This window comes from Cetorhinus maximus, chromosome 13, assembly GCF_964194155.1.
Source record: "Cetorhinus maximus chromosome 13, sCetMax3.hap1.1, whole genome shotgun sequence".
In the NCBI taxonomy this organism is placed as follows: Eukaryota; Metazoa; Chordata; class Chondrichthyes; order Lamniformes; family Cetorhinidae; genus Cetorhinus; species Cetorhinus maximus.
In genome coordinates this window covers 86847356-86872897 of record NC_135891.1, presented here as the reverse complement: position 1 = coordinate 86872897, position 25542 = coordinate 86847356, and the positions used below count along the sequence as shown (strand labels likewise).

The 25542-nt window shown below is 40.6% G+C and overlaps 1 protein-coding gene across 2 annotated transcripts in view; it reads right to left on the bottom strand.

Annotated features, from left to right (window-relative positions):
• The window catches only part of hdgfl2 (HDGF like 2), a 62600-nt gene extending 38253 nt beyond the window's left edge, over positions 1–24347 (bottom strand). For both annotated transcript variants that reach the window (XM_078555693.1, XM_078555694.1), the window contains exons 1-3: positions 24164–24347; positions 6723–6799; positions 5985–6123 (exon numbers count right to left, since the gene is read on the bottom strand). In XM_078555693.1, the coding sequence (XP_078411819.1) occupies positions 5985–6123; positions 6723–6799; positions 24164–24235 (288 nt within the window). In that variant the 5' untranslated portion in view covers positions 24236–24347. The remainder of the gene's footprint in view (positions 1–5984; positions 6124–6722; positions 6800–24163) is intronic.
• Between the last annotated feature and the right edge of the window lie 1195 nt (positions 24348–25542).

Genomic DNA, 25542 nt, shown 5'->3' with positions numbered 1-25542 from the left:
GAGAGAGAGACAGAGAAAGACCAAGAGGAACAGATCGAGACCGAGAGGGACAGACCAAGGAGAGGGACAGATTGAAGGGGAGAGGTACAGACTCAGGAGCACATGTTCACCATGCTTTCCTATGGCTGCTGTTGCTCTGGCCCGGCTGTGGTTGCTTTCCCCTTTCCGTTGAGTTGGCCCGTCTGCAGCCACTGTCTCCTGGCTGTGAGTGCTGTGGCCCAGCTGCTTTCACCTGGCATTCCACCAGTTCCCCCCAGCTCTCCTATCAGCGGGCACCCACGATCGGGTACTGCTAGGCCTCAGGACACACTGCAGCTCTCATCGCACTCCACCCTAAGCCGATTTCATAAGTGAGGGTGAACATGGGTGAGTGAGGGTAAGGATAGGTTAGTGAGTGAGCATTATCGTGGGTGGGTGAGTGAGTGTGCGCACACACACAGGTGTGTGTGAGGGTGAGCATGCGTGTGAGAGAGGGTTAGCACACGTGTGTGAGAGAGAGGGTGAGCCGCACAAACCTGTTGAGAGTGTGCACGTGATAGTTGGGGTGGGGGGTGGTGAGGGGGAATGGAGTGTATGCACCTGGCTTATTCCCAGTCTCAGAGTTCTCACTCATCCTCACCCCTACGTACCAACAGGCACTCGCAAAATGGGTTAGGGTGAGTGTGTGAGCGAGCACCCTGAGGCTGGGATTAGCTGGACACATTCTCAACCTTTCAGACTCAAATTTATTTGTCCTTTATTACTCATTTTTTAATTATCAGTTTATTGTCGAGCTTATTTTTGCTCAGCAAGTTGTTTCCTATTATACGTCAGCTTTTTTATAAAACTCAATTTTAATGTTTGCCAAACCTATCTTTCTGAAAACACCCTCCCACCCTGAGAAAGTTTTGGACAACCCTGTTCTAGATCTCGGCTCTGAGCACAAGGGGCCATGACACTCTATAGCACAATCGTCCATCTATATCTGTCACACCATTTGCAATTGTTAATCATCCCACTCTCAACAGTTTGTGCTGGAACAATGCTCTTCATGCCATTATTCTACACAGATTGAAACCTAAAGGCACTACCAGGATATATGAAAAAATATTCCATAATATTTCAATTGTTCGCACTTTTCTGGTGACTTTATACAAGCTAAAGAGTTTCCTACATGTGCTTGGCTAAAATAGCAATGAAATTTCTTGACCTGAGCACATAACACACTATATTCCACGCCTTGTGGGAGTCTTTCACAATCAAGTCTCTTTGATCATGGTTAACAATCGGCCTATTTAGCTTCAGTATTACAATTCAAATGGCAAGAATCCAACTGAATCTACTGCAGCTCCTTATGCACAACCAAGAGATAGAGAACAACTACTGAACCCGGTCCTCAAGTCCGTAAGCTCCGGAATTCCCTTCCTAAATCTCTAAACTCAACCCTCTTTGGCTTTAAGGTGCTCCTGAAGACTTAACTCATTGATCAAGTTCTTTTCCTCATTTAGGCTGGTATCAAATTTTGTTTGGTAATGCTCCTGGTAAGCACCTTAGAACAATATATAAATGCAAGTGGTAGTTGTTATGGTCTTGTTGAATTCACATGTGCAACATATATTTCAGGGTGCCATTTACACCACTGTATAAGCCAATTGGGTAGAACAGAATATTATTACTTGGTATTACTTGTGAGTGTAGCATTAACTGGAATACCAAAATAATATCCAGATCAGACAGAATATCTTCTGGGAATTAAATCTAGGTGAACATTTCTAACATGGCCATGATGTTGGTATGTATCAGGGCCAGTATATCTGGGTACCATAACGTAATAGTCTACAACTGTCAGTATTTACACCAGGGTTTCTCAACCAGGGTTCTGCTGCCACCCAAAGTTTAAAAGCATCCACCACAAATACAGGTACACAGAACTATCATAAAAATTTCATCTTTCTGCTGATCTGCAGCACATTTTCTAATTTTTGATTCCCAGTATGCAATGATTCCATCCTGCCAACCTGCTCAGCCTTGTGGTGATCTGCATCCTTAACAGGCAGCTCCAGTGACGGTGGGCGGACATTGGATATGTTTGAGCTCTTACGTTCTTTCAGTTAAGAAATGTTGGGTCAGAATTTCAGGTCAGAAGACTCCACGTACCTTTAAAAACAGCAGGTGGGACCCGAATGTGGAAGTCCTGCCCCTATTCCCAACAGATTCCATTTCTGTCGGTAGGGGAAAGGGGATGGTGTACGATGCACACGAAAGAGAAACCCAAACTCAGTAGGGCCATTTGAACTCAGCTGACTTCAAACAGGTCCCATTTTGGCTGTTGCAATGACCTTAATTCACAGTGTGGGGATTCGCAAATTTATAGAGTAGAAATAAACACTCTTGAAGGGTGGATAAGGTGTATCTCACTGTCATGATCTGAGGTTTTTTAAAATCCCCCGTTCTTTAAACTGTAAAAAAACAACTGGCTGCAGCTGTTAGTGATTGTTTAAAAATACCTCGGCTAAGCTGCTTTGATTGACAGGCCAGCTGGTGTAGCACTTGTTCAAGCAGTTTCAATAGAGTTCTTTGTTGACATTTCCTTAGGGGCTATTTAGTATGAATGCTTGGCTGAATTTCAAAGTCTATAATTATCTCAGCAAGTGTTCTGAATTCAGGTTGAACGACAGCTTAAAGATGCTGTTAAAGAATTAGGGGCATGAACAGAAGTTTGTTTTTATAAGATCATAGCCACTTGGAGATTTAGAAACTTTGATGCTGTCATAAATGGGAACTTAGGTCTGCCCATGGTTGGTAGTGGCTGAGAAAGAATGGGGGCTATGGAGATCATTGGGGGCGTGAGTTGGCATGCAGGTACATGAGGGGCCATAGTTGGGGGGAAGATTGGCGAGGGATAGCAGGGGCCTAAAATCTTCTAAAACATCTGTGATCCAGTCAAGAAAACTAAGGCGAGCCTCCTAACCAGCCAGCCTTGGCACTCGCCTGCCTATTTCCTCCTAGCACCTGCTTCTGGGGTTGGCAGGTCCATAAGGAACAATCTGCTACACATCCATGGGCTCAGACCCCTTTAGTGAACATATTAAACTAAGCTGCCATCCTCTGTCCCAACAAAAATATCAGAAGACCTCATTAACATTTCATCAGATCTTTCCCTGAGAACTAAATTCAGTAAAATGCCACTGTAGACATTTTGGTGTGAATATGTCAATGAATTCAGCAGTGTTCTTCTGCAGCATTCAGAGTGTTTTTTAAAATTCTTTCACAGAGTGTGGGTGTCACTGGCTAGGACAGCATTTATCGCCAATCCCTAGCTGCTCTTGAGAAGGTGGTAGTGAGCTGCCTTCTTGAACTGCTGCAGTTCATGTGGTGTAGGTACACCCACAGTGCTGTTAGGGAGAGAGTTCCAGAATTTTGACCCAGCGACAGTGAAGGAATGGCGATATAGTTCCAAGTCAGGATGGTGAGTGGCTTGGAGGGAAACTTCCAGGTGGTGGTGTTCCCATTTGTCTGCTGCCCTTGTCCTTCTAGATGGTAGTGGTCATGGGTTTGAAAGATGCTGTCGAAGGAGGCTGGGTGAGTTCCTGCAGTGCATCTTGTTGATGGTACACACACAGCTGCTACTGTGTGTCAGTGGTGGAGAGAGTGAATGTTTGTAGATGGGGTGCCAATCAAGCAGGCTGCTTTGTCCTGAATGGTGTCAAGCTTCGAGTGTTGTTGGAGCCGAATTCATCCAGACAAGTAGAGAATATTCCATCACACTCCTGATTTATGCCTTGTAGTTAGTGGAGAGGCTTTGGGGAGTCGGGAGGAGAGTTACTCACCGCAGGATTCCCAGCCTCTGATCTGCTCATTTATAATGGCTAGTCCCGTTTAGATCCTGGTCAATGGTAACCCCCCAGGGTGTTGTTTGTGGGGGATTCAGTGATGGTCATGCCATTGAACATCAAGGGGCGATGGTTAGATTCTCTCTTGTTGGAGATGGTCATTGCCTGGCACTTCTGTGGCACAAATGTTACATGCCACTTGTCAGCCCAAGCCCAAATATTGTCCAGACCTTGCTGCATTTGGACATGGACCGCTGCAGCATCGGAGGAGTTGCAAATGATGCTGAACATTGTGCAATTATCCGTGAACATCCCCACTTCTGACATTATGATGGAAGGAAGATCATTGATGAAGCAACTGAAGATGGCTGAGCCTAAAACACTACCCTGAGGAACTCCTGCAGTGACTCCAAGAGAGTCCAGCCAATCCCAATTCACTCTGCCTAAGACCATATCACCTCCAGCTGTACAGACTGTGGAGGGTGTACCTGCCCCGCAGCAGGACGCCCAAAGCAGGCCAGGGCCCTTCAGCCCTCCACCCTCATGCCAAAACCATGAAAGACAACAGGGCGTAGCAGTCAGCAGGCTGCCTCCACCTGTGCTGCAGATGTTGGGGATGCACCTAGGTGTAGCAGTAGAGTTAGAAAAATTAAGTGTGGTACAAATGTTACTTGCCACTTGTCAGCCCAACTATTTTTACAATATTCTAAGTCATCTCTGGAGGTATACAGCTTATAAAAGCGTTCTAACAATCTGTTCTTACTGCACTTAACCCTGGGCTCAGCAAGTGGATGTCAAGAGCTACTTTAGTCATTGGCAATACAGCCAAGGAAGCACTATTGGTCTGGACACTACCAGATGGTTTTGATATCCCTTGTCAAGTTAAAAAGCCCTTTCTTTTAACTCCACTAGATTTATCATTGCCTTGATGACCTGTGCTAAGCAAGCTGGCCAGGCTTTGAGCATAAAGTCAGTCACTTGAACTTACTTGGGCTTCCCTAGTTGGCTGTGTGCTGGGAAATTTCATAGAAGAAACCCTTGTAGGCTTCAACAGGGATCTCCTACCCTTGAAGCCTGTGACCAAGCTGGGTTTAGCTGTAGAAATCCTTGCTGCAACTGCCATTAGCTGCACTGAGGCTGTTTCACCCTGTTTCTTCTTTCCAGCCTATACCTAGCTCTGAATACCGTACTTCCAAATCAAGATTGACATTGCTCCCCCGCAATACACCACAGAATAACGTGTCCCACTCTTGCGTACACTCCCAACTTTCCAAAATTTATTTGATTAGATGTACCACCAATACCCCAAAACATGCTGCAGGATGGTCCTCTTCTGGCACTGATCATCCCATAATTTGTCTTTTCCACAATGGGACAATTAGTGTACTAGAGACAAAGTTTGATTTGCCAAATTCTTCTTCCCACTATTTTAAGCAAAATATATATATTAACAAGAACTAAATTTTAAAAGGAATTGCAAAATAAAAAAAAATTTAAAAATCGGTAATTCCTAGATTGCTTCCTCAGAAACACACAAAGGCCCCTTAGACAATGCTTTCCAAACCCACGACCACTACCATCCAGAAGGACAAGGGCAGCAGGCACAAGGGAACACCACCACCTGGAAGTTACCCCCCCCAAGTCACTCACCATCCTGACTTGGAAATATATCGCCGTTCCTTCATTGTCGCTGGGTCAAAATCCTGGAACTCTCTCCCTAACAGCACTGTGGGTGTATCTACACTACATGGACTGCAGCGGTTCAAGAAGACAGCTCACCACCACCTGCTCAAGGGCATTTAGGCATGGGCAATAAATGTTGGCCCAGCCAGCGAAGTCCACATCCCTTGAATGATTTTTTAAAAAATGCGTGCAATTTGATATTGTGACTTAGAATATTTGAATAATACAAGTCATTTTATCTTCAATCTTAAAGTTCTGGAAAATTCACCAGTTTGAACTGCACTACAGCTGCTATAACTACACAAGTGAAGGATTCCCAAAGTTAATAGTGTAATCCGGCTTTCGAGAGAATTTTTGGAAATGTTCTTATAATCACCACAAAATTTCACATGCAGCAAGGCCACATCTCTCAATGGTAGACATAACGCCTGCATGAATTTGTTCTGTCACAGTGGAATTCAACACAAGACAGAATGACACCTAACTCACCAGCGGTGCAGTAAAGCTGACGTTTGGGTTGTTTTGTATTTCCCACAGTCCTTCATTGAATCCTTTCCTCTTGTTTGGCTTCCCATATTTGTCTTTGTATTTTTCAAAAAGGAAAATGTCTTTTGGTCCCAAAAATGCCCTGGATAACCAAAATAAAAGAAACACAAACTAAGCGACCAAATAGGCTAAGGGTCAGTGTGATTTTCAAAAATCTTTTCTGCATCCATATACAAAAATAAAACTGTCATTATTTGAGGGCAAAAATGGAGAAGGGAGATTTTCACAAGTATAGAACCTGAAGGATAGCAAATCAGGGAGTATTTTCCCCAGGTAACCCTTCTTGCTCTTTTTCAGTTTCACTTGGGCGAATAATAAGCAAAATACTAGATTTCAGGTCACTTTTTAAGCACTGTATTTGCTAACTGTACTTGTGAGGCTGAGGCCCAACCACGCACTGCAATTAATGACATTTATTAAGCCTTTTAAAATGCTCCAAACCACTCAATTGTTTTCTTGAACACTATATGTGATTAAGCATCACTTTTTCTAGGCCAGGCTTATCAGCTGAAACCTGCTTTCACTTGGCAAAATAAAGACATGTTCTTGTATACAAGCATTATGCTGATGAAAAGTTGGATTGAAAGCTTAAAAAAAAGGTCTAGCCTGGTAAACAAATCCAAAATTAGGACTGATTATACATTACTGTATACATAGCTGTTACAAGGCAGAGATACATACGTTTCATGAGTGCCATAGAAGAAAATTGGGTACTTATTTGATGGCGGTTTCACGGCTCCCTCCGCAACATCGTCAATCTGTAACAGAACAATATGGAATTAATATACTTCAGGGTTATTATTCAGTTATAAATAAAAAAAGTTCCACCAACACCAATTTTCCAATATAAATAGCTCATTTACGTGGTCGAAATACACATGCCCAATGATATGCTCCAGTCATAACATCACTGTGTCCACTTCAACATGCATCATTAATAATCAGGGAGATAAATTTTGTAGCATAATCAGTAACAATTATCAGTGTTAACCACACCTATTTCTGGACTTATTGATTGCTATAATTTCTGAACTCAGTGGTGGCTTTGTGCTTTTAACTCCCATTTTTCCCTCTTTTAGGCATCCATCTCCTGCTCTCTAATCAAAGGCACGTTAACTGCTCAGCCATATAACCAGGCACTAGAAAATGCACAAGCAGGCCAAGAGATTCACCAGGATTTTACTTCCTTCCCTCAGTACTGTTGTTATGATCCCCAACTGAAGCTACCATTGGACAAGTCTGATCCAAGGGTGGAACGCAGTTTGATAGATCCTAACTTTTATTTGTTTGTTTCATACAAGAGGGGCTACTGAACAGAGTCAGCAGAGTCAGCTAATGAACTTTTAACAAAAGCATAAAACATTTATTAAACAAGAAAAGATTAACTATATTATAATACTCCTTCACCCACAACTATACCTTTACAGAAATATACAGATTTGTAGGGATAACAAGTAACAAGTTACAAAAGCTATCTTATACTCTAATGTTCACAGTAAGCACAGTCCATGTAAACCAATTGGTGAAACCTGTGGTCAGACACACCAAACTCTGAAACCAAGTGTGACAGATGCTACCCAAGACAGATGCTATGCATCTCTCCCCACCAGCGCTTGTCACACTGTGAGCCAACCAGTCTCACTGAACTCAGTCTTTCACACGAGGGTTTTCGATCTCCACTTTCCAAGAACTCGCCTTGGAGTCTTCTCCCAAATTCACGCTTTCTCTCAGACATCTTCCGCAAGGGTTCACCTCCAGGGTTTTGAACTCTCCTCCCGATGTTCTTCTCCCCTGGCTCACCAAATGCATTCAAGCTTTTTTCCACGCACTCACTCTCACCAACTCAGATATCAACCGTACACCATTGCTTGACATGCCCATAGCAAAGAGTTACAGACCTTCAGTTCCCTCATTGGAGCTTCTGACTTCTCACAAACCTTTTTCTCGCTTTGACTCTGCTTCCTGCAGTTTGGAGCCTTAAAGTTGAAGCCTTTCTCTGCCCCTCACTCTTAACTTCACTTAATGGGGCCTTTTCCAGGTTCCTGTCCTTCCTTCGACTAGAAGGTCTCCTTGGAACTTCCTCCTGTTCCACTCCTTTGGATTTGGGGACTTTCTTCTTTAGCTTGGGACTGGTTATTTGTTCCTTTTGCTGCAGTCTCTCTCTGGCAGCTACTTTCAACGAACTTTAGCTTGGGACTGGCTATCTGCCCCTTCTGAACTGCTTCTGCTCGTCAGCTGTCTTCAAAACTGAACTCAAAACTGCTGTTTCTAGTTCCTTGTGCGTGTCTGCGGGAGGGGTCTACCTCTCTGGACCCCTATTGCTAGGCAACAGCCCAGTTTTTCTACTCATGTTTGCTTAACTTCTCTTACAGTTGTAAACTCTCATTAGAAATGCAGGCATCTTTTAAAGTGAAACTAAAACTCAACTTGACCTTTTCTTAACACAGATACAGAAGTACAAATCAAAGCTAAAACTCATTCCTAACACCCACAAATACCAATATAAGTTATTTAAACTCTATTTCCTAACACTGTGTCTAATCTTGAATCAACATTCAACAGAAAACACAAACCTGGCTCTCAGGAAACAGTTTTCTGCACCTTGAGGCGAAGGATTTGCATTTACATAGCACCTTTTATGATCCTGGAAAGTTGCAAAGTGCTTTATTGCCATTGAAGTATTTTTGAAGTGGAGTCGCTGCTGTATTGTGGGGAAACGCAGCAGCCAATTTACACACAGTAAGGTCTCACAAATTGCAAAGAGAAAAATGACCAGATTATCTATTTGAATTATGTTGATTTAAGGATAAATACTGGTTAGGGCAAAGAAAGAATTGCAACAGTTCAGTCACCCTGCCTAAATCCGAAAGATACCAACAGAAAATCCCGGCCTGTTACACTGCAAAGACACAACCATCAACAGCAAAGAAATTATAATGTCCTGTTGATCACAGCTCATTAAACTGCTAATACGATGGCTACTTACTGGCTTTAGAACTTAATTCCTTCCTCTTTTCACTGATATCATCTACGGTTGTTTGAATTCATGCCTCCAGTGTACCAAAAACATCCCAGTGGCACAGTATGCAAGTACTACAACACTGCACAAAGTTGCCAATACACACACCTTCGATCACATGACTGAATTGATATTGGGTCATCAGGAGGAACTGCTAACCAATAAATACATATGAACACACGCTTACAAACCAGGTCAGAGTTTAAACTGAAGGAAAGCCTCGCAAACAGTGCTTTTCTCTTAAACAAGCTCTCTTGTAAACAATTTGTTTTATCTTCACCTTAGCTCAGAAATATGCCTAGCTGGATTGTAACTCCAAGCATGCAGACTAAAAGCATGGTAACGATCATCATTGCAGCACAGCTTTCAGAACTCTGCTGAATTCAACTGTAGCAATTAAAATGGGATTTATTTCTTTGCCTTTCTGAATATTAGTCAGAAGTTGTAAATACAAAGAAAACATTAGTCTGGAGCCTGCAGCAAACACATACAAGTAGCTCTATTCTCAAAGCAACATGAATTTATTTTATAAATTCAGTTCTGATGAAGAGTTATACGGACTTGAAACATTAACTCTGTCTTCCTCCCACAGATGCTGTCAGATCTGCTGAGTTTTTCCAGCTATTTTTGTTTTTGTTTCATATTTCCAGCATCCGCAGTATTTTGCTTTTATCTTGAATTTATTTTAGTTTAGGATAATCTATATTCAAGGGCCTAAAATTGCTCGAAAGGGTGGTGGAAGCAGATTCAACAATAACTTACAAAAAGGGACTGGATCAATAGTTGAAGGGGAAAAAACTGGAGATAGAGGAGAGCAATAGGACTAACTAATTGGATACCTCTTTCAAAGAGCTGGCACAGGCACAATGTGATGAATAGTCTCCTTCTGCACTGTGTCAAACTAAGATTCTAATTTCAAATCTTTTTTTAAAAAAAACTTAAATGAGTCTTTTAGTTGGCACAGTATATCACTATTTGGGTGAATAGAACTTATAAAACTGACCCCAAACTGAAAATGCAATGTAACCTTGAAGTGTCCTTTCACTCTATACAGGATCCATTATACAGTTTTTTTCAGATCAGGTGGCTTGAAATATCCTCATTACATGTAAAATTTTATTTAATGAATTAAAACTCAGCATAAAGATAGTATTCACTTATCTTTGGTTATTTTAAATGGATTTTCAAACAATGAACTGAAAACAAAAATACATCCTTCAACATGGAGCATTAAGCAGAGATGTGAACACTGAAAAATACAAATCTTGACTCCCAGTTAGTGGATTTAGTTGGAATTGCAGGTATGATAGAGATGCTACAGATGATCTCCATAACCTTGGGTTGGGGTGGAAATTGGAAAAAAACTGTGACCCAGCAACATTATGGAAAGTGCATATGAAGATGGGTTACGTTCAGCAGTGCTGCCCGCGTGGTTAGATAGCTTGACAAAGTTCCATCTAAGGCTCCTATTTGAATAATGGCCATTTGACTGAGCCATTGGAGGGCAACTAGAACCTATGCTACTGTACACCAATAAGGAATTGATGGTTACAAAACAGAAAGCTGGCAAGAAAAGAACATGCCCACAATTTTGCTCTTCAGTTATTTATTATAAAATCAGGGAACTTTCCATTCAGGCACACCTTCAGTCACAAAAGCTTTTCCACTATTTATTTTCTTTGGCTCATTTTTTCTTAAATCTGTAATGTATCAATTTCCTATGGTGTTGCAGTCTTTAAATGAAATGGGGTTAGAGGACAAGGAATAACTGAACTGGAACATGTAGATGTAATTCAGCCCCACTTTCAAGTCACATGTTCTGCCCTTATATTTCCACTATAAATTCCTACATCTACATTCATAACAAAAATTGCCAATGTAAACTTGTTATATTTCAAATTACACCCTCATACTTATAGGGGTGATCAAGCCTCCATTGGTGCAAAGATGTAATTACATTGTGACAAGTTTACATGAGCAGTTGCCACTATATTCAGTTACAGGAATTTATAACTGAAAAGGCTGGCAGGAGCTGGGAGCAGAGATGTATTTTTAAAAATATATGTTAACCATGTGTAGGTGGATTTTCTGCAAAAATTATAGAATAGTCCAAAGCTTCTGTGATCCCAATATCCTTTAAAGACTTTACAGCCTTTGTATTTCAAAGGTACCATTTCTAAAAACAAAGTTTGAAATGTTTATATTAGATATGCCCAGCAATCTGACAAGGTCACCAACTGAGTGGCAGTGCATATCAAACTAAGAGTTTCAATAGCAGTGCCCAAGTTAAAAAGATTAATTCACTGAGAGCTGTAGCCTGCTCACATTTATTTTCGCATAAAGATCTGGGAACATGTTACCACCATAATCTCAATTAGAATAAGCAAATTTCCAGTTTTTCACATCCCCCATGTTTTGATAAGTCTTTATGACCTATTCCTCGGTGTTGGGGAGAATGAGTCTAAGTAACACTAATATTAGGATTGTTTCGTATGACAGATGTATGTTATGGGGAACACAACACCACAGGAATGTGCATTTTGCATGACTTGCAAGTAGTTCTGCATGCAAACTTCAATAGTGATCTCAACTGCAAAACAGTAAAGTAGCTTTTTAAAGAAGTTAAAATACACGTGAAATCTTCAATATAGCAAGCATGCATGTGTGGGTTCCTTGATGTTCTTTTATTCTTTCATGGGACGTCAGCATCACTGGCAAAGCCAGCATTTGTTGCTCATCCCTAATTGTCTTTTGGAAGGTGATGGTGAGCCACTTTCTTGATTTGTTGCAGTCCATCTGGTGGAGGTAGACTCACAGAGCTGTTATGAAATGAATTTCTGACCCAGCCACAATGAAGAAACAGCAATATAGCCCCAAGTCAGGATAGTTGTGTTCCCGTCTGCTTGCTGCCCGTGTCTTTCAAGGTGGTGAATGTTGCAGGTTTAAGGTGGTGCATGAGGTGCCAATCAAGTAGACGACTTTGACTTGGATGGTGTCACGTTCTTTGAGTGTTGATGGAGCTGCACTCATCCAGGCAAGTGGGGAGCTTTCCATCACACTCCTGACTTGTGCCTTGTAGATGGTGGGCAAGTTTTAGGGAGTCAGGTGGTGAGTTACTTGCTGCAGAATTCCCACCGTCCAACCTGCTCTTCTAGCCATGGCATTTATATGGCTGGTCCAGTTCAGTTTCTGATCGTTGGGTAACCAGGGTGTTTCTGATGGGGGATTCAGTGACGACAATGCCACTGAATATAATTATTGAGTCTTGATATTATAACTATTGAGAATTAACTTTAAAATCATTCAAACCTTCTATCTGTGGTTGGGAGTTATTAATTCTGATCAGTTAACATGCATCAAGTTGTCACTGTATTTGCAAAGCAAACTATGGCAATAACAAGAGGAAATATACAAAGTGCAAGTGAACCAATAGTTCAAATTTATCAGTAGCTGCAGGTTTCAAGTTTGGTCACAGCTTCTATTGAAAGCTGCAGCTGGCATCTGTACTGCTGCAGGGACTGGTTTAACACCAGATAATCAACAAACATTACTTGAGAATACCAAATACGAATCTTGCTCTCTTGATATTATCAGTCAAAAAGTACTATGCAATACATGGACAGCTGGCAGGTTAAATGCTATAACATGTTAAATAGCAAATCGAACCAGCTCTCTGCAAGCACGTAACTACTGCTAATATAAATTTAGTAAAGCAAGCTTATTGCTAAAACAGTGACAAATACATTCTTACAGTGAATCCCTAGAACTAATTAACCACAATAAATTGTAAGAACGTACAAATTCTATCCTGGGACAGGGGACCTTGTGTTCGCACTCTTAGTCCCCGGACCGACAAGGAGTAAAAAAAAATCATTAGCTCATGCAAATATTCGTGGCAAGAGGTAGGATCCGCAGTCCCTACCAAGAGAATAAAAAAATGAAGGCATAAAGTGCTGGAGCACCAATGCACAGTATCACAGAGTGAAGAAATGCTCCACTCCAGAGTTTGTGCATGTTGTACTACTTAAGGAGGCACAAATGGGTGACACAAATGTGAGAAACCAAAAGAGGCATAAATCCCATTAAAATGAATTTCTTTCCTTCACAATTAAAACAAACGTTGTGAAAATCAGTTTTTAAATTTAAAAGATTGCCATTTATATAAATAAGTTTGTCAACCAAATACTGTAAGTCACAAAAAAAAAGCTTAAACTGTCTTACATCGGTCAGGGTTATCCAATTTTTTTTCTAGGTCCTTCTCTTTGTCTTTACTTTTAACTTTCATCATAATTGTTACAACTTGGATTTTCTTCCTCTTTCAAGTTCACGTGTCACTTAATAACTTCAACTGAGCTCAATCTTAAAGTTCTTAACCCAGGCCTTGCCCAGAATCATTTGCAGCAATAGGAATGCCATCATACCTCAAAAGTTACCAACTGAAATTCTGTACGCCAAAACACTGAATCATGCTTGCTGCTCTGAATGCAAGAGAAATCCAAGGGATAGAGTTTATTTCACATAAATATTTCTACAGCAACCTCAGACAACTACACCTGAGCAAGCAGGAGAGTACAACAGAGGACAGATGATTTCAATATCATATTTTATGCACATCCACACTCATTTTCTTTTGCCTAGCAAACCTAAAACATTGTAGACACACTTCCTGTGTGTGAAAATCCATTCTCTCATTCCCCCTCCAGTTCTTATTCCAACCATTTCAAATCGGTGACAAGTTTCCCCCTACTTAACCAAGACCTCTCAATTTTGAATCGCTCTATTAGGTCAGAGGTTTTTAGGTTCTTTTTGTACATTTCCCAATAATCTTTTCTCATGTCCTCTTTACCCATCTTAAATCCTTTTTCTATTTCCCCCTGCACACTCTGTATTCTACACCTGACGTATATTATAAAATGCTTTTTTGTTTTCTTTTAACTATTTTCTTTGTCATCCAGGGAGATTTAGCTCTGGATATGCTACCTTTCCTGTTTATGCAAATGTACCTGATTTTTACCCAAAGGTTGTCTGTCCTGAAGGCCTGCCAAATCTCAGTTCATATTTTCCTGGCCAATGTTAGTTTCAGTGCACTTGTGTTAGATCCCCTCTCGAATCACTGAAGTTGGCTCTCTTTAGTTGGGCATTTTCACAGTTGATTTTTCTGTATACCTTGCCATAAAACCTTTAAACTTTTTCATCACTATTTCCCAGATTTTCTCTCCCACTTGGCCTGCTTCATCCCCTAGAACTAGATTCAGCACAGCTTCTCCATGGGGTAGAAACAGGGTACTGATTAAGAAAGTTTTACTGTACACATTTTAGAAATTCTTCCTCCTCCTTGCCCTTTGTTCATCCCTCCAGATCACATTAGGGTCACTGAAATCCTCAACTATCATTGCTCTATTATGTTTTACATTTCTTTGAAATTTGTCTGCAGATTTGCTCCTCTATGTCTTTCTCTCAATTTGTGGTGTAAACACCCTGCAATGTAATAGCATTTTTTCCGCTCCTTAACTCTAATGAAACACTTACTAAATAAGTACAATTGCCACCCCTTTACCCCTAACCTCTTCTTCTTCTTTCCCTATCTCTCCTAAATACATTGTAGCCAAGGATGTTTCGTTTCTATTCCTGCCCATGTTTAAGCCAGGTCTCATTATTTTACAATAATTGCTGCACTTCAAAAATACTTCATTGACTGTAAAGAACTTTTGGATGCCCAGTGGTCTTGAAAGGTGCTATATAAATGCAATTTTTTTGTCTCTATTAAAATACTATATCGTAACTCCTCATGTGACAACTTGTGCCTGCAACTCATCAACCTTATTTGTAACACTCCTCACATGAACACGCATGCATTCCAACAACGTTATTCTGCCTTGCATTTTTCCTCCTCCTACGGTAATTCCTTCCCCTATTATTTTTTACTCCTGTTGTTGTTTTTCCCTCCTAGTTTTCTATGCGTTCTCTCTCTCCCGCCACATCCTAGTTTGCCTCCCCTGCCAAATTAGTTTAATCCCTCCCCGTCAGCACTCCCTGCAAGGGCACTGGTCCCAAACTTGTCCAAGTTAATCTTGTCCGCTATTATAAAGTTCATCCTGCCCCAGAATTGGTCCCAATGCCACAGGAGTCTGAAGCCCTCCCCTCTTGTACCATTTCCTAACTGTGCATTCACATGCACTGTCTTCCTGTTTCTATAGTAAAGCCCACTGCAGTTGGAGTAATCCAGAGATCATCACCTTTGAGGTCCTATCTTTTTCGTAGTCCTGAAACTCTACCTGTTGACCATCAACCTCCTTCTACCTATGTCACTGATTCCAAGATGCATCATGAAATCTGGCTATTCTCCTTCATCTTGTGGGCACCCTGCAGCCATTCAATGATATATTTCACTCCTTGTTTCCCGTCAAATCCATTCCCCCTGCCACCCGCCATGTAGCCAAGTCTCCCACAATGCCATGGGTTTGCTAGTGACTACACTTGTTCAAGATGTCATCACCCTACTTGGTATCAACACTTCAACAGATTCCTGCATTGTTACTGGTTCCTTCTAATCTGCCTGTTGTTCCTCCACTCCCTCACCTCCTGGAGTCTCTAGCTACAGGTTGAACATCTCCTGATACATGTTACATAAAAAACACAGCGTCCCATATGCACTTGTAGTGATGGATGAGAATCAACACGTGCTCAATGTCAGAAACTGTCCTCTCTCTTTATAGATAAGCAATTTGAAGTGCATGTCCAGCATTTATGTTAAGAATGTGATTTCCAATTGATGCCCACCCTAGTCACTTTGAGTCAACTTACTTACTTATATTTAGTTCCATTGGTCCTGTGCAGGACAATGGGCAGCAGCACTCTGCCACTGGCCCCAGTCCATTGCAATGTCTTCTGCTCCAACCCAGTTGGTGTCCCGTTCTTGGCGGTCCTCCTCAAACATACTTTGCCAGGTCTTCTTTGGCTGCCCTCTTCTTCTTCTGCTTCTGTCTTGTGGTGTCCATTCGACTGCCTTTCTGGTGGGATCATGCCCACAACACGAAGGATGTGCCCAGCCAACATTAGCCCTCTCTCCATCATGATGACCAGTCCTCTATAGCACTTCCTCATCCTCATTTGGTGACACTGTCTCTCCAATGTGATGCTCAGGATCTTATGCAGGCAGCACTGGTCAAAGACATCTAATTTACATGACACCTTGACTGCTCTCTTCTACGCCTCACTGACATAAAGTGCAGTTGGTACTACTCTGAACAAGTAGAGTCACAGCTTCAAGGCTCTAGTAGAAATCAGTTCATTTAGCACTGACTACTAATCAAACTTACCTCCAATAACAATTAAAGAAAGGCTTGCATTTATATAAGTGCTTTTCATGACCACTGAATGGCTGCAAAGTGCTCAGAGACAACGAAGCACTCTGGAAGTGTAGTTACCGTTGTAATGAAGGAAACATGGCATCCAATTTACATGCAGCAAACTCCCACAACAGCAATGCGATGACATCCAGAGAATCCGTTTCTGTGATGCTGACCGAGCAATAAATATTGGGTCAGGACAATAGCAATACTCCCTCATTCTGCTTTGAAATAGTATCATGGGATGTGTTACATCCATCCAAAAGGGCAGATGCAGCTTTGGTTTAACATCTCATTCAAAAGATGGCACCTCCAACAGTGCAGCACTCCCTTGGTACTGCACTGGAGTGTCACCCTTGATTATATATAATATGAAAATATATTTTTAATCAATTAATTTTAAGCCCTACATTCACATTTTATGCAGATTTGTTCATTCCGGCATCAAGTTTAGAAAACACATATTGTGAAAGTGACCGTGAGACTTGGGTTCAGAGTGACTTTCACTTGAAAAATTCAAGCCAGAGAGCCCACAAGTACAGAATAAGATTTAACTTGGGGCAAAATAATCTCAATTCCCTCACAATATATGAAATTTTTACATTAGAAATGAAAGCCAATAAAAACGACCAACTGCAGGAACAAAGCACCAAATTACAGGCAGAAAGTCAATTTCAAAAATTCATATCAGAACTCAAGTTTAAAGAAAGTACACAAGCACAATTAAAGACATTAGCTTTTTAAAACTGTGTCTAATTTTGACCTTTTACAACAAAAGACATCACTGGTATGCTTACCTCTATATATTTTGCTACAACATTACAAGGGCAATTTGTAATATGGGTTACATTATCATACTAAATGCAAGCTATTGAATGCTAGTTCTCAAGAGATACATTCAAGATTCAACCACAAGCAATATTATACATTCAACCACAAGCAATATTATACAAAGTTAACATGTCTTAAGTGCTTGCTTGTAACTTAAACCTTAAAATATTTTAACATGGCTTGTTAAAATTGGATGTCTAGACCATGCATTCAGTTTTGATGATTTTAATCATGATATATAGCTTCTTAAATATCAAAAATGTCAACAACCTGGTCACTTAAAAAAATGAAATGTGGGACAATTTTAATCCTCCCCGCCCAGTGGAAACTGGATGGGTAAGCAGTTAAATGCCAATTCGTTATCTGGCCTGAAGTTGCCAGTATTCCATGTTCTGTGACTTTAACCTACTCTCCTGAGCAAGCTGTAAGGATACCCACCCAAAGCTGGTGGGATCCCTTTTTGCATAAATGTGTTAGGTTCCACTAAGGTCATCACTACCTCAGTGAAATGTTAAACTCAGACCCGAGGATAGCTGCTTTGGCTTTCCACTAGGCTAACACAGGACCTGGGGTTAGCGAATTATCTCTGGAAGGTGACAAAAAAGTAGCTTTTTAAAACTCTCCTTTGTGGCATTGGGGGAAGCAGAAATGCTATTCAGAGTCCAACAAGGGAAGCTTAGGCACCAAACTCGAATCCCCTATGAGACATCCCCTGAACCAAATTCCACCTGCAGCTTGAGTTGATGGGCAGTAATTTTCTGCTGGAAAGTCAAACGAGATTGGAATTCAATGAGACGTGGCTGTCAAAATGGTAAATTAATTAAGCGTGAACTCCAAACTGAGATTTAACTGAAATCATTGATTGCAACTACATTCCACCCAATGTGCTGGTAGGTGAGACTAACTGGTCACCAAAATGTTCAGTGTAAAAATTGCAAAACTGATTATTTTGCAGAAAACACACAAACAAGGTAGTAATTCCAAATGTACCTTCCATATATAACATTTCCTAAAACCTAAAGAAGATAGACTATATTTTACTGGTTAGAAAATGGAATGCTGACTTTTGTTTTGATTCTTTCCTGTGAGCCACCACAATGACCTGGCCAACTACTCTCACCTTGTGCCAGTCCCAATACTCCATTCATTTTAGTTTCCATTTTTAAACACGTATCCAATTCCCTTCTAAATAATATTGCACAATTTCTGCCTCAAAAGACATTTGTGATAACACAGTTCCAAATAAAACCAATAAAAAATTCTTCTAACTGCTTCCTTTCTTCCTCTAGTGTTAAACCGGATTCCATGCCTTGTTATTTTCTCATCCAGTGGGAACAATCTTTCATTAATTCCTACCTCAATGGACGTATGGTAGCATTGTTACCGAAAAGGAATCCAGGTCTGGACTAATAATCTATTCAACACAACACAAGGTCAAATCCAGCCATGGCAATTTGAGGAATGATTCAGTTTAAAAAAAAAAGAAACCCAGAATGTATAAGTGTTGTGGCTGACTCTGAACTTCCCTCTGAAGTGGTGTGGAAATCCAGCCACTCAGGTGCATCCATAACTGCTACTCAGTGGTTCAAGAATGTAGCCCGCCACCACCTTCTCTCAACAACTAGGGGTGGGCAAGAATTGCCTGTGCCCAAGAAATTGCCATTGACACATACATCGTGAGCATGAATTAACCAAAAAATTTCTAATTGTAAAAAAAGCTCTATTAGATCCTCCTTAGTTAACTCTAGTGAATCTTTCCAGTACCCTTTCCACACCTGTAATATTCTTCCCAGAACTGTATGTTGTTTGTGCCTCCTTGAAAAAAACGACAAAACTTCCAAATACAAAGTAACAATGGATCACACTGTTGACTGAGGAGTAACTTAATTAAATTATCTTTGATACTCTTACTGATTTGGTGAAGATTATTGATTATGTTCCTGCAATACACTGTTCCACAGCTAAACAAGGCTCTCACCACACAACCGTAGCCTCCTCTGAAACAACCCTTCCAATATCATTGTTTACTACTAAGCACATCACTAAATCATGTCTCCTACCCTCAGTACAAATCAGTCATAAGTGATACATGCATTACAAATATTAAAAGGTTATTCTACAAACCTATGAATAATCAGTGCATTTTACTTCAACCAAACAGAATATCTGATGTAAAAACAGTATATTTTATAATACAATTCATGAAGGCGCTCCTCCAGACACATTTAGAAAATGTATGTAGCAAGAAAAACAGGAGATGTATGAATGCCCTGTGTCAAAGTGACAAAGGGTTGGATTGATAGCCATAATTCCACACATCAAGTGTTCTTTTTGAGAAGGAAAGTAAAGTCAGTGGGAGAATTCTCCTGTTCCCACTCCACTCTGGCTTACTGGCTCATCAAAGATTTAATGAGACATGGCACCTGGGAGCTTGCTGTATTTTCCTCCTTTTAGGTGAGGCAGGAATAGGATGTACACAGTACAGTAAAACTCATATGTAATCCCATGTGAACAGATGTGTGATTTATTGTATTGAAGTAGAAAACACAAACAAGAGTGAAAACTTTACTGAGTGTTTTCACCACATTAAAAATATTTACAAATCTATTCTCTCAGAAATATCAATACTGCACTACATAGAATGTACAGCACAGAAACAAGCCATACAGCCTAACTGATTCATGCTGGCGCTTGTGCTCCAGACCAATCTCCTCACACTCTACTTCAACTAACCTCATCAACATACCCTTCTATTGCAATTTTGTGTATATCTAGCTTCCCCTTAAATGCAGCTATGCTATTTGCCTCAATTACTCTTTGTTGTAACATGCTATACAATCTAACTACTCTGTGGAAAGAGTTATCTCCTGAATCCACGATTGGATTTATCAGTGACTATCTTATATTTTGGTCCCTGGCTTTGGTTTGTTTTAAAGTGGAACCACTTTCTCTATAACTATCACCCTATCAAGCCCTTTCATAACCTTGATGACCTCCATCAGGTCAACCCCCAGGATTCTATCTTTTCTAGAGAAAATAACCCCAGCCTATTCAATCATTTCTGATGGAATAACCTTCAAGTTCTGACATCATCGTTTTGCTCTTTCTTCAGTTCCTCTATATCCTATTTAGAATATGGAGACAAGAATTGTACACAGTACACAAAATGCATAGCAGTACACATGGTCTTTTAACAATACCACCTCAATAAACTGCTTATTATATCCATAGATCTTTGCATTATAGCTATAATTCTGGACCCATGACATCAGCACCATCACCAGTGAGAGAAAAAAATTGTGCTTGACCTCATGTGCTGCTTCTGTGATAATGGGATGTTAGTTACTTCCACCACTATGGTAAGACTTGTAACTAGTGATTCGGCTTGGTTTCATACAGCATACAATGCTCTCCTCAGATACAGTGTAAATTTCTGTAATAACATCGAGTATTTTTTTAAACACTCAGCATTATGCTTTAATGACATCCTAGTGACCAATGCCTGCCTCGTCATTACACAGAAGACATCAAAAAGGCCCCATGTTTGCTGCAGACCTTAGAGCCTAGGCAGCTGAAGGCATGAACACCAATGGTGATGCGATTAAAATCAGGGAAATGCAAGAGGCCAAAATTAGAGGAGTGCATATATCTTAGAGGGTTGCAAGGCTAGAGGAGGTTATAGAGATTGAGATAAGAGTGAACAAAACCATGAGGGATTTGAAATAAGGGTGAAAATTTTAAAATTGTACTTGGTGAGAGTTAGGGTATGGACAACACAGTTTTGGATGAGCTCAAGTTTATGGAGGGTGGAAGGTGGAAAGCCAGCCAGGAATGCATTGGAATAGTCAAATCTATAGGTAACAATGACAGGGATGAGGAGCAGATCTGCCGAGGCAGGGCTGAAGACAGGCAATGTTACAGGGGTGGAAGTAGGCAGTCTTGGTAACGGAGCAGATGCGTGGTCAGAAGCCACTGCTGAGGCCAAAGACGACACCAAGGCCCAGAAGTGTTTAAAATAGCTATTTAATGATTGAATAGGTAGGCAGAAACAAGCACAAATTTGCCTTAAGGGCATTTTTTTTTATATCTGTCTGGTTAGTTCATTGGATGATGCAGTGATCCCCACTTCCCATTGAAAATGCAAAAATAAACCTGAGGCTTTTTGTCCTCATTAAAAGCAGTCTGTAATCCTTGTGCTATTTCTGTCTTCCTCATTAGATTGTCATAAAGTGCAAATTGGCATGTTGCAATCAGTAATGCCCCATTCATAATGCAAAGGATAAATGATTGGCATTACATTTTCCAAAAAGGAAGTCCTATTTGGATGGCAGCTTAACGCTAGAAATGGGAAACCTATTCTCGCTATATATAATTGATGTTGCTTTGCACCAGAAATCCTAGATACAGTCATAACTGCACCATGGAATAATTAAGAAAATAAGGGAAACAGATTTAATGTATACAGTAAAAAAGGTTTTTACAATTCCAAACATGTTGAGCCTACCAGTACCATTCTGCAATAGTCTAAGTGGCTGTGGGCGTCACAGTGGAGTTAATTCAATAAACTCAATCTCCCCACTGATTTTAATGAGAATCAGGTCTATGATAATTAGCTGTTTAACTTATTCAACCAGGAAGTAGCACAAAATTATCAAGAAATTATGACATGGTACACAATGGCATAATTTCCAGGGATTCCTGCACCATAATAATGGCACATAATGTGTCGTTGCAGTGTTCCTAATTACCAATAAACTCCAGATCTACAAAATCCTGGTATTGATTCCCATTGGTTCACATTCAGAAATGTGAATCGAAGAAAAACCTCAATCTGTTGGCTTGAGCATCATCTCATCTCTACATTACATTCACAATCATTATCAACAAAACACTTGTTCAGATTTTTGTTTTAACAAACCAAAAGTGTACTTTCTTTTTAAAATATTTTATAATTATAGTTTATAACATTTCATTATAAAATATAATTTAAATGCATTAATTAAGCCACAGAACCAAATAAATATAAAACAATCTACAAGACCGGATACTCCTTAGCTTTCTCATCACTCCTTGTAACCACTAGGTTTTTAACTTCTTGATTACCTTGCCTCCCAGTGAAGGTGCATTTCACATAATCTTTGTTCCACTCTGTATCTATCCTGCAAACTAATACAGGCAATTGCAAGACTGCCAAGAATCACATTCCAAAACATCAAAGGCATTTATTTCGTCAAGCGAGTTGTGTCAAAAAACGAACAGTACTCCAGCTTCCAAATGACAGCATAAAACAGAACATTAGCATTAACGCTCTGAAGAAGAGTCATACAAACTCGAAATGTTAACTCGGTTTCTCTCCACAGATGCTGCCAGGCCTGCTGAGTTTTTCCAGCATTTTCTGTTTTTTTTTTACATTAACATTAAAGTCAGTTTTGGCAAAACTTTAGGTCTTTCTTCCATTTTCAGACAAAATAGAGAGAATTTGTGCCTTTAGAGCACAACGATTTGCATTCATGTGGCTCAGAGGCATAAGGGCTGTGGCTGGCGTGAAGCTGTGAAAGATGCTATATAAATGCAAATCTTCCTTTTTATCAAATCCTCGAGGCATCCCAAAGTGCTGCACAACAAATGAACACACACTTGTTACAGAGGCAAACATGGCAGCGTTATGGAAAATGAAAGGATTTGCATTTCACAATCTCAGGATGTTCCAAAGCACTTTACAAACAATGGTGTTTTCACATAAATGGGACTCCATCCCCAAAAAAGCTGTGGATGCAAGGACAATTGGAGCTTTTATGACTGAGGCAGAGTATCAAGGGAGATGGAGATAAGGTGGGAAAATGCAGCTATGGGGCAGATCAGCCATCAGATCCAACTGCATGTTGGATCAGGCCCGAAGGGTCAATGGCCTACACCTAATCCTATTTTCCTGAGAACCATTTGAAAGTGTAGTCCTATGGCAACTAATTTGCACACAGCATAGCCTCACAAACAGCAATGAAATAAATGGCCAGATCACTGGTATTGGTTGAGAGATAAACATTGGCAGAACACCAAGTGAACTGTTGTTCAAATAATGCCATAGAATCTTGGTTTAACGTCTAATCCGAAAGATGCACCTCCAACACTCCCTCAGTACTGCAGTTTGAAGTGTCAGTCTAGATTATGCACTCAAATCTCTGGAGAGGGGCTTGAACCCACAATCTTCTAACGCAAGTCAAAAATGCTAGAGGCAAGACTCGCACATTATTGTTACATTAGAAAAGTGAAGTTGCCAGGTGATCACTCATTATATTAATTAATGAATTTAGCTGAATTAAGCTTCAAATATCTGAAGAAATTTTGAACACTTTTCTCCAGGTAACCTGTTAGATAATGATGAGACGCTGGCAGGGGATAGGTTAGAGAAAGCTTGAGTCTGCCTGTGTAGAGGAGCAGCTCTCTGCGCTGGGAATTGTAGTCCTCCAGGAATCTCCGCCTGCGTTACGTCATTTGAGCCCTGAACGACCAGGACTACAACCCCCATAATACACTGCAAACGCCTCCCATGCGCAGTATCACCAGTGCGTCCAGAAAAATTCACTGTACAACACACATCCGTTCCCTCAACAAAAAACTTTCAGCCACAAATCTCACACCAAGAAAGACTCAACATCAACATCTGCTTAAAAAATTTAAGTTCTTACAAAGAAAACTCCAAGACAGCACAGGCCCTTTGCCTTGTCCAGTAATAATCAACGAAAACAAAAGAATTAACCACAAGAGAAAAAAATATGCAAATGGAAGATGGGTTTTAATTTACCTCACACTGATTCTAGTGCCATATTTGGAATACAAAAAGTTTTGATTGTGCTTTTATTTTTTTTCACTCCCTGTCAGACTCTTCCCTCCCGCCAAAGCGTATCAGACAGCGGGATACTCACCCGAGCCGGCCAGTGAGGGTAACCCTTCATCTTAGCGAAAACCAGGTCTCCAGCTTTGAAACTGTGAGGCATTTTCTGGCCGATCTGGTCTGATTTAAATCAATCTGCTTTCACAAAACAGGCCCGAGCCGTACAGCAGCTCGATTCCCAGCCTTTCGAATACTGCACAGGGCCCGCGGGGGGTTGGGGGTGGGGGTGGGGGGGGGGTTGGGGGAGGGGAGGAAAGGTAAAACCTAACCTGCTGCCAGAAGTCCCGCCTTATTCCTCCTCTAATTGGCTCCTGATGCTCGCGGCGCCGCGATGACAGGCTCTGATTGGACAACACAGCTGTCGGTCAAGTGACGTCACCCGAGTCGAATTTGCCAGGTTCGTGTGATGCGTAGAAAAGGGAAAGGGTGGTTGGGTTGGATTTGCTAGAATGAGCTATGGGCTCTGGGTTACTGCATGGATGCTGTTTCACAAGTATTGAAAAAATCTCAAATGTATTGCATTTTATGCCATGTCAAATTTTAAGTCTTAAGTAATGTACTTTTACAAATTTTATTAATAAGGTAGAATTTTAGGAAGAAAACCAATTTTACAAGATATCTCCCCACTGCCTTAATTTTCCTTCTCTCTTCAGGTGCTGATACACTTTGCCAAGCATTGTCAGCTATTTTGTAAAAGGGGTGAATTTGGGTGACCACCTCTTCATAGGGGGGTGCTGGGGGAGGATGATTGGTAATTTTGATAATCAGAAAAAGGGCAATTTTTCAACATTGCATGCATACTATTGCAGTTCTGTATTTGCATATGTGTGCTGCAGACCCCTTTCATGCATGTACTCAGCAGTTGCAAAGAAAAAATGCTGCCTGATTTTGGACTGAATAAACATGACATCTCGGTATTTTTACCCAGTGATCATTCTTTCGGTGTGAGCTCAAATCAATGGTCTTCAAACATGTCTGGGCGGAAGGTCCTTTGCAAATATTGACACATTTCTGGGGACCCCTTGTCCTAACTTCTGAAAGGCAGGGGCAGTTCTCAAAAGACAACAGTGCTATAATTTGAAAAATAAAACAGTGCTATAATTTGAAAAATAAAACATGTATTACTAAATAAAATAGCATATTAAGATATCAGAAACATCCAGCATTCAGAATTTTAAAGAGTTTGCTTGCAGGGCGTGGTATTTCAGGATGAGTAGTCATGATCCATTAAAAGGCATTAAATGGGACTTTAATATACTGTCTACATAGCAAAGTGCTGTGAAAATTGGGAACAATATACCCAACTGGTTGCAAAGTTACAGTAAATTAGATTGCATGATTACCTCAGCACTACTCTTCTTCCAATAGTGCAATAGGATCCTAAAAATCCACCTGAACAAACAAACAAAA